General features: G+C 52.2%; 1 protein-coding gene across 4 annotated transcripts in view; it reads left to right on the top strand.

Annotated features, from left to right (window-relative positions):
- Window positions 1–4,550: 4,550 nt before the first annotated feature.
- SCUBE3 (signal peptide, CUB domain and EGF like domain containing 3) overlaps window positions 4,551–12,495 on the top strand; it is a 35,722-nt gene continuing 27,777 nt past the window's right edge. For all 4 annotated transcript variants that reach the window (XM_030473126.1, XM_030473125.1, XM_030473124.1 and 1 more), the window contains exon 1: window positions 4,551–4,999. In XM_030473126.1, the coding sequence (XP_030328986.1) occupies window positions 4,897–4,999 (103 nt within the window). In that variant the 5' untranslated portion in view covers window positions 4,551–4,896. The remainder of the gene's footprint in view (window positions 5,000–12,495) is intronic.

The raw sequence follows: 12,495 nt of genomic DNA, 5'->3' as shown, positions 1-12,495 counted from the left end.
GGGACTGGCAGTGTTGGTCCTTGTGGACCAGAGAGGAAGGGAAATCTCCTGATTTGCAGCATTGTGGCCTTTTTTTCTTCCAGTATCCTGCCTGATTCGCTTGCTTCCTCTGCAAGCCCTCAGGTCCCTTATGGGAGTTTTGCTGCTGCCTGTTACTTCTCAGCAGCTTCTTGTGCTCAGAAACCTCTTTTGGCTCCAGCATCATGCAGATATGCACGGTCAGAGATGAAGATGCAGCTCACTTGTAGCATAGAGCATTAAATTCATGGTAGAGATGGGGAGGTCTAGTTCCAAAGTTTCCTTTAATTTGCACAGATAGAACAGGGGGGCTCACAAGCCACAGCTTGAGCCGCCTGTGGAGCGGATGGACCAAGGTGCCGATGGCAAGAAGTGAAGGGAGAGTCTGTCCTGGTGCATTCCCATGCGCTCCGTCCGGCACAAGCACCGGTGTGGGGCTCATGCTGCTCCTCTTGGGCTTGAGCCAAGGGGAAAAAGCTCTTTACAGCCCATTAGAGCTCCCCAGAGCCGCTCAGCCCCTCTCCTAATAAAAGTGGTGGTGGAAGCCACAGAAACATTACGGCTGGTCTGCAGAAGATGCTGGTCTGTAGAAGATGCCAACCCGCCGCTCCATGTCCCTCCCCAGTGGCTTTGCCAGAGCTGCTGACCCTCCCGGCAGCCCTGGCTGCTGGAATTCCTTCTGGGAACACAACAACACAGGGCCAGTCCCCTGTCTGTCCTGAGCTCCCCCAGCAAAACATACATGGGAGAGTTCCAAGTGCAAATGTGTGTGTGCTAATGGGAAATGAATTGCCTCTTGCCCCGAAGCTTTGCAGCTTGAGGAAAACAACGCCGGGTCTAGGAATGACCTCATATCGCCTCCCAGGGAATGTTTTGCCAGATGAAGGGGGGAGAAGCAGCATCAAGACAGCACAATGTATGTATCTCTCTCCCTGTGTAAACATCTCTGTAGCTGCAGAAACCTCTTAAACCCCTGAATGAGAGGAGAAGGGCTGCTTTGATCTGTGGATGTGGTTGTTGTTTTCCAAGTGCAGAATCCGTTCTTTTTTTAATTTTCTTTCAAATTAAAAAAATGCCTGTTGTGATCTTTTGCTTTTATTCCTTGGCGAAGGGACGGGAGCAGGGTGCAGTAAATTCTCATTAGTCCCCATGTAACCGTTTCAGCATGGTTGACAATTCCTCGCCGGCTCTTCAGCGCTGCAGCACAATGGGCTGAATCTTCTGGCCCTACATGAAGCCAAAGCAAATGGATTTTGCCCAGAAGTGCACGACGGGGAGTGGAGGCAGTGGGAAGGAGAGTCCTGTCGCCTCCTTCCCTGCCCAAAACACACATAGAGACACACACGTGTGTGTGCATACAAGGCTTGGGATGGAGAGGTTGTCCCAATGCCTTTGAAGGGCTCTGGAGAGGGCTGCTGGGGATGGATCCGTGTAACCCTGCGGCAGCAGGAGCTGGTGAGGAGCCATCGGGGCTGAAGCACTGGGTTGTCTTGCAGGAGGTTTAAGTGTGATTCATGGCTCTCCCTCCAGACTCCCTGTGCGATCTCGGCAATCTCCATCTGCCTGACTTTCCCCATCTGCACTCTGAATGTCCCTGTGCTTGGAAGGGCACTGTGGCAGCCCTTGGGACCTCCACCAGCCCTTCTGCTCAACCAGTCCTCATGCTTGTGGAAGAAAACAAGATTATGTATTTATTTATTTAGGGAGTTTCCAAACATCAGCAGCTTGCCCCTACCCAGCTGCAGTGCCATGGTGCTTCACAACCCTGTTGGAGGAGTGAGACATGGCGTTTGCAACCCCTTTGCTCCCTATGTCATGAGTGATGCTGCCTTCACTGAGGACCTGCCTTCAACAGCAAAACCCAGCCCCCAGTGCAAGGCACTGGTTGAACTGGGAGCCTCTGGCTGGAGATCTGTCCCCACCAAGGCAGTCTGGGTGTGAGCAAGGAGTTTGCTGTCCCCCTCTGCTGTCATGTGGCTGCCTGGTGTCTTGGCGTTGTGATTACATACGATGCTGTGTATTTAAACTGGTTTACGGGTGTTTATACTAATGTGTAAACCTGTAATTTAGAAGCTCAGTTATAAATCAACATCGCTGAAGGTCTTGTCCCTTGTGCCTCGAGATCAGCCTCCAGATTTAGAAGATAGGTTTAGAGGAAAGGGAAAAAAGGAGGACTGTTTAGGTTTCCTCTGGTTATGATGATAAAGGATCATGGGATGGGATGTATCCCCCGCTCTGAGGTGTGGCGGTTGGGCACAGGGATCCCAAGCAGAGAGTTCTCATTTTGGCCCATTTTAATGGCCTCAAGCTGCACCAGGGGAGGTTTAGCTGGAGATGAGGAACAATTCCTTCCCCAGAGGGTGCTCAGGCATTGGAACAGGCTGCCCAGGGCAGTGCTGGAGTCACCGTCCCTGCAAGTGTTCACACACCGTGTAGCCGAGGCCTCAGTGCCATGGGTTAGTGGTGGCCTTGGCAGTGCTGGGGAATGGTTGGACTGGATGAGCTTAAAGAAGCCAGGAGCATCCTCCAGTGGGTTGCAGAGTGGGATAGCACATTTCCACTGGTGGGTCATGATCCTTTCCTGACGCATCCTAAAAATGACACCTCCATATTAGTATTGTATATATATAAATTTTTTTTACAGCTTTAATACTCATTTCTGCACTTTAGTCCCTTCCCAAGCTGCCCTGGAGCCTGGCTGTGCCAGGAATGGTTGTGCACTACTGTTTTGATTCCATATAGTGTAGCAAGATGTGCTGTGAGTTACTGGGGCTGGTCACGTCGGAGCAAGTGCTTTTCCTCTGGATTTCTTACCCAGCTGGGTTAGGGCACAGCCAGATGTCCCTGTTGAGAAATCCCCTTTAGCTGGGATGGGCTGGAAGCTGCCTTGCCCTGAGCTGCCAGCCCAAGCAGACAAGAGCCATGCTCCAGGTTTACCTGCAGCCACCAGGCAGAGGTGAGTTTGAACGGTGGAGACTTATGTGGGGTGTAATGGTTATGTCTGTGCTTCTTTCCTTCAGCTGATGCTGGTCTCCTGCTCCCCTGGTTGGTTCTTGCATGGGTTTAGGGCCCCAATGCTTTGTGTGTGGGACGCGCTGGCAGCCAGCAGAGCTTTGTGGGTGCAGGATAGCTCCGCAGGGCTGGGAGGGTCTTACCCTTGGCCTCTGCCTTTGGAAAGACCCAGTGTGTGGATGAGCTCCTGGTTTCCACATGTGATGCTCTCCTGGGCCAGCCATGCTGCATCTTTCCCATCTGAAGCAGACCTGCTGTTGCAAACCCATTCCCCCAGGGAAGATCCCATGAAGGCAGCTCAAGGATAGGCATTTCTGTAGGGAAAGCAAAACCAGACCCAGGGAGTCCTCAGCATCCTCCTGTCCAGCTGAGGTCCCTCCACTTCTCCCCACAGCAAGGTGGCAGCCGGTGCCTTGGCTTAGCTGGACACCTTCCATCACCTCCAGCCCCCTTTACTGTGTCTTTAGGGGTTATTAGGACAAAAGGGGGTATGAAAAGCTACAGGGGCAGCAGGGTGGGCTGGGAGGACCCCATGGGCAGGATGACCACTGGGTCCATGGGACCCCATGTCTCTGAGCAGGTGGAATCCCCATAAGCCTTAATCCTGACCACGCTCCCAGCTCCCAGCCCTATCTCCCACTGCAATTTCCCAGCTGGCAATGCCTCTCCTGCCTCAGGGAGCAGGAACACCCCGCAAGAGAGATGGTGCCAGCAGCTCCCATGGCAGGGACGGGCATGGGGTATGGCAGAGGGTCCCCCTGCACCCCTGGGCTGCCGGCTACAGGGGGCAGCCCGCGAGAGGCTCCTCCAAGCAAACAAACACCCCCTGGAATACTCAGAAAGGTCTTTTCTCTTCCCCCTTCCACCTTTATTTCCAGCTCCCCCTTCCCCACCTCTCCCTTACAAATAGCAGAGCTGCTTTCTGATCCCAAATTCCACCATCCCAGCACCCCAAGATGCTCCCACAGCCGCCGAGCCCAGCCAGGTTGTGCCATCTGCAAACTCTGTTTTACACTTTCTTATATATATATCTGTACATATATGTGTGTGTGTATATTTTTCCTTCCCCTTCCCCACCCATTGCCTTTTCCCATGCCATACACCTCCCCCTGCATGTCCCCCCCCCCCGCTCCTTGCCACCACCCCAAGCCCTCGGTGGCCGAGGGGCTGCGAGGTGGGTCTGGGGGTTGCGGGGGGCTTTGCATTGATGCATTGATCGCCCCTGGTCTCCGCCTGACCTCCCTGCTCCCAGGGAAGCAGTCTCCATGGCTACTGGCCCTTCTCCTCCAGAGCAGACTGTAAATTCCTGCAGGCAAAGCCCAGCCTTGGGGGTACGAGGGAGGGGGGGAGCCGGGAAGGAGTAAACCAAAGCCAAATAGAAAGAAAGAAAGGCTGGGAGAGAGGGAAAAAAAAAAAAGGGCGTTGCTTGGATGGGGCTCTCCTTTCCACTCCCCTTTCTCAGGTCCCCAGCACCAGGGCAAGGCGCCTGTTTCCCCCCTCCAGCGCTGCTGCTCCTGCTGCTGCTGCTCTCTTGCAAAACTGGAATTGGCTGGGATTATTTAAGGGGGAAAAAAAAAAGAAGAAGAGAAGAAGGGATCAGAGCAGCCGCCAGAGAGAGGGCGGTAGAGTCCACTTTCCTCTAACTGCCCTGGGTCTCCTTCCCTCACTCTCTCCTCTTTAGCAACACCAAGAGCCCCAAACTGAACCCAGAGCAGCTTTTTCCATCAGTTCAGTTCCCTTCCCTCCCTCTGTCTCACACACGGCAAGAAGAGAGCCCCTTCCTCCTCTTTATTTCCCTTCGCATGCTCAGCCTCTTGTTTCCTTTAAAGCACTAGAAATCCCCCCCGTCTTGCCCCTTACTCCTCCATGCAGACTGGGATTGCAATGGGAGCTTTGCAGCTTGCTGGATTTTCCATCCTTCTCTTTCTCCTGCACTCTGGAAACACGCTGGCAAATAAAGCCAGTCAAGGTAAGAGAAAATCTCCCCAGCTCGAAGGGTTGCTGTTTGATGTGTGCATTAGGACCTCTTTAGATCTGGGTTTTTAGATGCAGGCTGGAGGAATTAGCAGCAATAACAACAAATAGTGGAGGGGATTTTAAACGTTGCTTGTAGATATTCTTGCTGCTGCCTTTGATTTGGGGTTGTTTTTCTGTAAACTCTTTAAGGAGTTGTGTTTTTTGCACTTTAAGGTTTTGGTTCAGACTCTTTCTCTCAAGGCAGGGGGTGCAGAGGCAGAAAATTCGGGTGGGCAAAGAAGTCTGCACCCATCACAGGGAAAACGTGGCTGTTTGGAGGGGCTTGGGGGGCTTTTCTGGGGTAGGGTGTCCGTGGGATGGGATCACAACCCACAGGGCTCCGTTGGGGCTGGGTTGGAGGGAAGGGACCGTGGTGTCTGTAACGCCGGGAGGTTGCATCTGTGGTTGTGTGTGTTGTACACAGGCAGGGGTTGAATCTCCAGTGCTGTGCTATAGGGGGGTGGGCTGCAGAAAACTTCGGGGAGCTGAACACAGCAAAGCCTGAAAAATACGGGAGCTCTTTCCCGATCTCTGGCAAAAAGAGAGAGGTATGTCCCAGCGTTATCAACTTCAGGCTTTTCTGCTTCACCTCTCATGTAATTGAGCCTTAATTTCTCCTTGCCAGATGTACACATGTAGCTTTATGTATGGTCTAAGCTATACCTTAGGTTTTCTATAGCACCTCTATATTTAGCTTGGGTTTTTTTCCCTTACACACGCGCAGCAGTGCGCGCGCACACCCAAACACACACAGCCCTATGTGCATGATCCCCTTGGCTCTTTCAAAGCGGGGTTTTCCTCTTAATTCCCCACTATGTATCCAATCTGTTGGGTTTTCTTTTCTTTTTTTGGTGTTTTTTTCCAAAGCACTTCTCAGTGTGTAAGATTTATCAAACCCAGCTTTGGCTCTTGCTATTGTAGTAGCTGCGTGTTTATGCGTACAGCGAGATTAAATAGAGTGTGAATGAAATATAAGAGCACAGGATATGATTAAAGAGCTCTTGTAAGAGTATTTCAGCCCCGTGCATGGTCGCCCTGAGCCCTGTCACCGACAAAGTTAGAAGGAATTTCAAGGCTATTGTCTTATCTGGCTTAAAGTGTTTCTTAAACAATAGGAGACTTTTCAGGAGGGCAGTCTGGGCAAGCACAGGGGACATGTTCCAGGGCAAAGGTTTGGTAAGAAGGCATCCAGCTTCATGTAAAGCTTTATGATTTAGGCATAGAAAGGAATGCTTAGGTTTCTATCCTCCCCCCTCCCTGAAATTATCTTGAGTGTATGCATTGCTTTCATTTCTTATCATAATATTTATTTATTAAGGCCTTTTGGTTTCCAGTTCCATTTAAGCCTGAGCCAGAATTGCATTAAAATAGCAAAGTAAAATTCCATCGTGCAGAGACTTGACAGATCCCTTCGGGGAAGGAGAGGGGTGGAGTGGGGGTGGAGAGAGGTGAGCTCAATCCTGCGCCGGGGGAAGTCACCCGCCGTGTGCCCGGGATGGTGCTGGCTCATCCCAGCCCCTGGAGAAGACATGGAGCAGAGCTGGGGGGGCCGGACACTCTGCAGTGGGGGGTTTGTGTTGGAGAATTGATCCCTGGAGCTGCTGCTGGGGGGTTCTGAGGGTTGGAGACAGAAGGGTGAAGTCTGGTGCCTGTGGGTATGTGAGGGCTCTGGGCAGGGGTGGATCTGGTCCTTTTGGGCTGAGGCTGAAGTTGTGGACCCGGCATCACCCCGCACCTTTTCCTATAACACAATATCACCTGGTTTTCTGCGTGTGCAAGTGTTGTGGAGCTCTTCAAAGCCACCTCGTGTGCCTGGGCATGTTGTAGTAGCGTATTTCTGAAAGCATCAGGCATCCCCCCTGCATCTGTGGGGTGATACCCCAAGGATGGGGTACACATCACCCTTCCACCTTCACCAGGTGACAGTCAGGGGCTGGGGACGACTCCTCTCCCATCAGATGGGTTTGTTTTGCTGTGCTAACATCACACTGTGGGTAGGGCTCGCTGGCTCATTGCTCGCTCTGAATTACCCTGGAAAGTTTAGTCTGTAGGGAAGGAAGGATTTAGCAGAGCCATCCGCTGGGCCTGCAGGGTGTCTGCCAGAGGACCTGCCTGTCTGCAGGGTTTATTGGGTCAGTTTAAGGCTAGGAAAGCTTTCAAGAAGAGAACTGACAGTTTAAGTCCGAGGAACCCCAGGGAGGCTCCCAACGTGCATTCAGCTGGGATGAAGTCTCCCTGTGGTCCCCAAGCTGCTGCTGTACCCACAGCTCTCTGGTTTTTGGACAGATAATGCCACCCCTAGTCCCGTCCTGTTCTCCATCAGTACATCCCACAGCCTGCCAGGCAGAGGAGCCGTCAGTGGAGCAGTGCCCTTGCCCATCATCTGCCGGCATCAGTCCCTCCCTGTGCGCTGGGAGTGGTGGAGCCTGAGGGCTGCCAGATTTACACCCTCCTCTTGTACCACACAGTGCCTGGGTCTGGCATGGCTCTGGCAGCACCCCTGTAACTGGAGACATGGTGCAGGATTCACCACTTTTTTCCTGCAACCAAATTGCAGGAATGGGGCCAGGAGAACGGAGCCGGGAGGGAGATGCAGCATCTCCCCAGGCACCCCAGTTGGCAGCCTCTGGCACCCCCTCAGCCCTACCACCCACCCAGTGCAGGGTCCTAAGTGGGCCCTGACCCTAGCTCAGGGTGATGGTTACCCATGTTTAGAACCAGACCTTTTGGCTGGTGCTCTGGGATGAAGCCACCATCCCTCACCGGGACTGGCTTTGGTTGGGATGCACCTGCAGAACCTACATCACCAGATTCCTTTTATATATATGTATGTATATATACATATTTTTTTTAGGGGTCTAAATTTTTCCAATTGCAGCAGAGATGCTGTTTGATTCCCCTCCCACCTCCACTGAACTTCCTCCCGTTGGCCTCCGCTTCCCTCCCTCTCACGCATTCACAGTGTGCGACTGTTGTGCCTGTCCCCTCCACCCCTCTGAAATATGAAATGTAAAACTGTAAACATTTCACCATACAGCAGTTCAAAGGAGAGCTTTGACTGAGGGCGCCTAACATGCCTGTACTGAGATTAAAAAGGGGAGAAGGGGGAGTAGGAAGGAGGGAAGAAGAGGGTTTTTTTAACTGCCAACGGGAGTATTAAATATTCAGACACCTTGAGTCTTCCAGAGTGGATGTATTGCTGCCTCCAAACTGCTCAGGAGGGTTTTCTCTTTCAGTTTTATGTAGACTTTTCCTTTGCCAGATGGTCGCACCGGAGTAATCCATTTAGGAAAAAACTATGCATGAATAACCTTAACCTTCACTTCCAAAGTTATAAGTCCCCTGAGAGGCTTTAGGAGAAGCTTGGGATGGCAAATAAAGTTTGCTCTGTGTTTCGGGGAGGATGGACTGGAGATGTTGTGATTGTTGCTCCTGAAGCCAAAACCAAACAAACACATTTTTAAAGGCAAGGTTTGGGCAGCTTGATAAGCCAAATGAACAACAGCAGCAACAGTAGTTCCCATGGGAGATGAGCACACTGTTGGTGTGGAGCATTCAAACCCTCCTTGGAGGAATCGCGGCTGAATTGGGTGACCAGGGTTGGCTCAAGGAGGTGGGATGGGGATGGAAGGAGCAATTCCCACCCCAGGGGATGTGGTGGATCTCAGATCCAGCAGATTGGCCCGGGCTGGTGCAGGCGATGGAGACCTCAACCCGGCTCTGCCCTCGCAGCAGTGGGATGAATCAGCAAGGGGAAAAAAGCTGTTTCTGGGGCACTGGGAGCTTTGGGGAAGCAAAACCTGGGATGAGGGGTGAAGAACGTGGTCTGGGCATGGGGCAATGGTGTCACCAGGCTGTGAACCCCCTCAGGTCCTCGCTGTGACTTGTTGTTCCCCATCCTTTATGTGTGCTCCATCATTCCACAGGGCTAAGTACTGTGGCTCCATCTACCAGGTCCCACCTGCTTTTAGGTGTGGAGCACCGGGCTCCAGCAGTGGGGCTGGTGAGGTGCAGACATCCCTCTGACCAGGGACCACAGGCACCACATCCCTGCACCAACCATCACTGGACACCTGAGTTAGATCTTGAGTTCAGATGATGCATATTTGGCCAATTTACACAAAGCCACCCCACAGAGCATCTTCCTCTCTTCTGTCCAGCCCCTGGCTCCCGTCCCCTTCCCAGTGGGATACCACTGCCCACGGCCGTGCCCTGTGCCCATCCCACTGCAGCACAGCACGAGTCACCCTTGTGAGCTCCCCGGGCAAACAAATGCTTAATAAACTGCACCACAGTGTCTGAGGTGGTTATTAATACCCTGGTAAAAAGAGCTACTGAAGTTATAAAGCTTTAATTTGGCATTAAGGCCGAGTGGAAACTCCACGTGCCTGCCAACAGCTACACACACATCCCTATACAGGCAGGCTGTTAATATATATGCCGATATAAAAATAAAGAATAAAATTAAGTTGAAAGAAAGAGCTGAAGTGCTCGCAGAAGAGAGGAAAAAGGATGGTGGATTTGTTTGTTTAAGGAGTTTCTGGTGGGTTTTTGCTGCCCTGTCTTGGCCCCCTCCTCAAATTTATTTGGACTTTCAGCCTATGGATAAAACCCCATCTTTTATTATTTTTTTTCTTGTTTTAAACAAAATAAGGAAGTGAGGAAAGAGCCTCAATCCAGGCTCTAAAAATATATGAGCTGTTGCTTTATGGCGCGCATCGCCGGCACCGCGACGCCACGGGGATGGGCACAAATGTGGGACCTGGGTGTCCGTGGGCTCCAGCACCACCAGCCTTAGCCAAAGCCCTTCTCCCCAGTGGGTGCACCCCGGTCCCGGGGGGCTGGAGGTCCCCCCACTTTTGGCATGCTCGAAATGGCAGTGGCGTTGAAACCGTCTGCCTCCAGTGCCTTTGAAATGGAGAATAAAGCTGCAGCTGGAGCGGAACGGGGCCCAACAGCCAGTGCTGGAAAATCCCACCCACAACGGAAGGAAAAACATTGCCCGAGGCGCAGGGTGAGCGCGGAGCCTCCTGCCCTGCACCACAAACCCCCCGGCACGGTGGGGCAAGGATGGTCCTGTCCTCTGAGGAGTGCTAATTCACCCCAGAGCGTGGGAGTGGGGACCGCTGGACATGGGTCAGACTTTGGGTCTCCACTAGGACGTGATGTCTTCATCAACGTTCAATATCCCACCCCAGAGCAAAGTCCCCCAGTTCTGGGAATTTCATAGACTGGTTTGGGTTGGAAAGGACCTTAAAGCTCATCCAGTTCCAACCCCTGCCACGGGCAGGGACACCTTCCACTAGAGCAGGTTGCTCCAAGCCACTGTGTCCAACCTGGCCTTGAACACTGCCAGGGATGGGGCATCTATTTGAGGCATGATGTATCCATCTGTGTTGTCATGTTTGGGCTTGTTTCAGGCAACTTTGGGTGATAAAGGGTGTCTGGTTATTCATCCAAGCAGGGCAAGTGAGGGATGCAGGTCTGCAACCTGGCTGGTTTCCCCCAAAAAACCCACCTGGGTTTGGAACCTGGACTTCAGAAGGTCTCCCCAGGCAGTGGGACGAGCAGGGTGCACCCCAGTGAGGAGTTTGCAAGAACATAGAGATGGCAACATCAGTAAGGATGTGGTGAGGCACTGGAACAGGCTGCCCAAAGAAGTGGTAAATGCTCCATCCCTGGCAGAGTTCAAGGCCAGGTTGGACAGAGCCTTGGGCAACGTGATCTATGGTGAAGCATCCCTGCCCATGGCAGGGGGTTGGAACTGGATGATCTTAGGGTCCTTTCCAACCCAAACCAGTCTGGGATTCTATGATTCTATGTTTTATTTTGTTAAATCTTCTCTTTGCTTGGCTTGAATATGAAATCCCTGGAGCACCTGCAGTGCAGCCAATGGCTTTTTTCTGGATGGAGAATATTCTCCTGTGGGAAAAGCAGGTTGTCCCAACAGCCAACCTGCCCTTTTGTGGGAAAACACAGGTTACATTGAGGAAAAAAAAGAAAAAATAGTTTTTCAGAAGGGTTTTTTTTTGTAATTCACTCCATCATTTTGAAAGGATACTTCTTAGGAGCCAAAACTTCAGCCTTCTGACATTAGGATCTTTGCCAGTCTAAGGATGGCTTCTGGGGTCCCAAGGAAGGTATTTATTCACTCTTCCCACACACTCACACACACTTTTTTCCCCTCTTTTTCTTCTTTTCTTTTTTTTTTTACGATCCTGTAACCTTTCAGAACGTCTCCAGCTTTGGAAAAATTACAGAGTGGCAAATTTATAATGTTTTCTTTTGTACTTCTGTGTAATCTTTCCAAAGTTAGAGACGTTTTGAAGTTACAGAATGGAAAAAGAAAGATAGAAAAGACCAAGAATACACATGTGTGAGGGGGAAAGACATGACATTGTGTGCAGTGCTGCACAGACCTCATCCATTGTCTTGAGTTTGAGGGAGCAGGAGAAAAAAGAAATAGAAAATAAACCCCCCCAAAAGTGAGGTTCCTGGCAGAAGGGTGGGAAAACATCAGTGATGTGATGGTTGATGGATGCTTCGTGGTGTTGGGTGTTTTTAGCAGAAGGGGATGGGGATTGATGGTTGGTCTGGACTGTTTGGGTGCTGGATCCCACCTGGATGTCAGGGTGGGTGCCTGGGGTGCTGGGACCCAGCATCTCTCCCGTCCGGACCATCAACTGGAAGCATCAAGGTGTGATTTATAACCTAGTAGGGGAAGAGCTGAGGTAGTGCTCCGAACCCTCAGGGTCAGGACCTGGAATTGCAAATGCAGTAGATCTTTGGGTCAGCATCGCCCGTGTTGCTGTGGAGTCCCTGTGCTCATTGCTGCTTGTGGAGCAGCGAGCACTCAACATCCCACACACATCCCCCTGCGCCGGTGCCACATCCTCCCACCACCCACCCGGGAGCCCTGCTGAGGGATGCGGGAGCCGGAGGTGAAGTCGCTGGAGGCGACGATGACGAACGGCACTAATGGGTGGTGGAAGTGCTGCTTCTTGTGCCAAAAGGCTCTTTGGAGCCTGAAAATGTGGCTGGGAAGGAGCGAGCTCTGCTCTCCTGTGGCTTTTGCAGGGTTTTATCCACCGGTGATTATTTGCACATGCTTTTTGGCTTGGAGGATGGGGCCTTTGCAGGTGGATCAGGAGTGCGGCGGGGCAGCCGTGCCAGGGGCTTTGCAGCCAAATGTGAAGTTTGGCTGGGGAGGAACCAAACCTGAACCATGCTCAGCACCCCAAAGGGACAACAGGCCCCCCCCGAAGACCCACAGGGCCCCTGGTGCAGGGCTGCGAGCCGCTCCTCAGGGATGCTGTTGGGTGCTGGGGTGGTCACAGCACAGCGGGTGCTGGGAGCAGGGTGCTGGTCCCCTCTGCGATCCCTCCATCGTTCCCACTGCAGTGGGTCAAGCTCCAGGCAGTGATTAATGGCCCCAGGGAGGCCATGGTG

The sequence above is a fragment of the Strigops habroptila genome, chromosome 18, assembly GCF_004027225.2.
Source record: "Strigops habroptila isolate Jane chromosome 18, bStrHab1.2.pri, whole genome shotgun sequence".
NCBI lineage: Eukaryota > Metazoa > Chordata > Aves > Psittaciformes > Psittacidae > Strigops > Strigops habroptila.
Note: the sequence above shows the minus strand (reverse complement) of the source record. Positions and strands in the feature narration are given on the sequence as shown.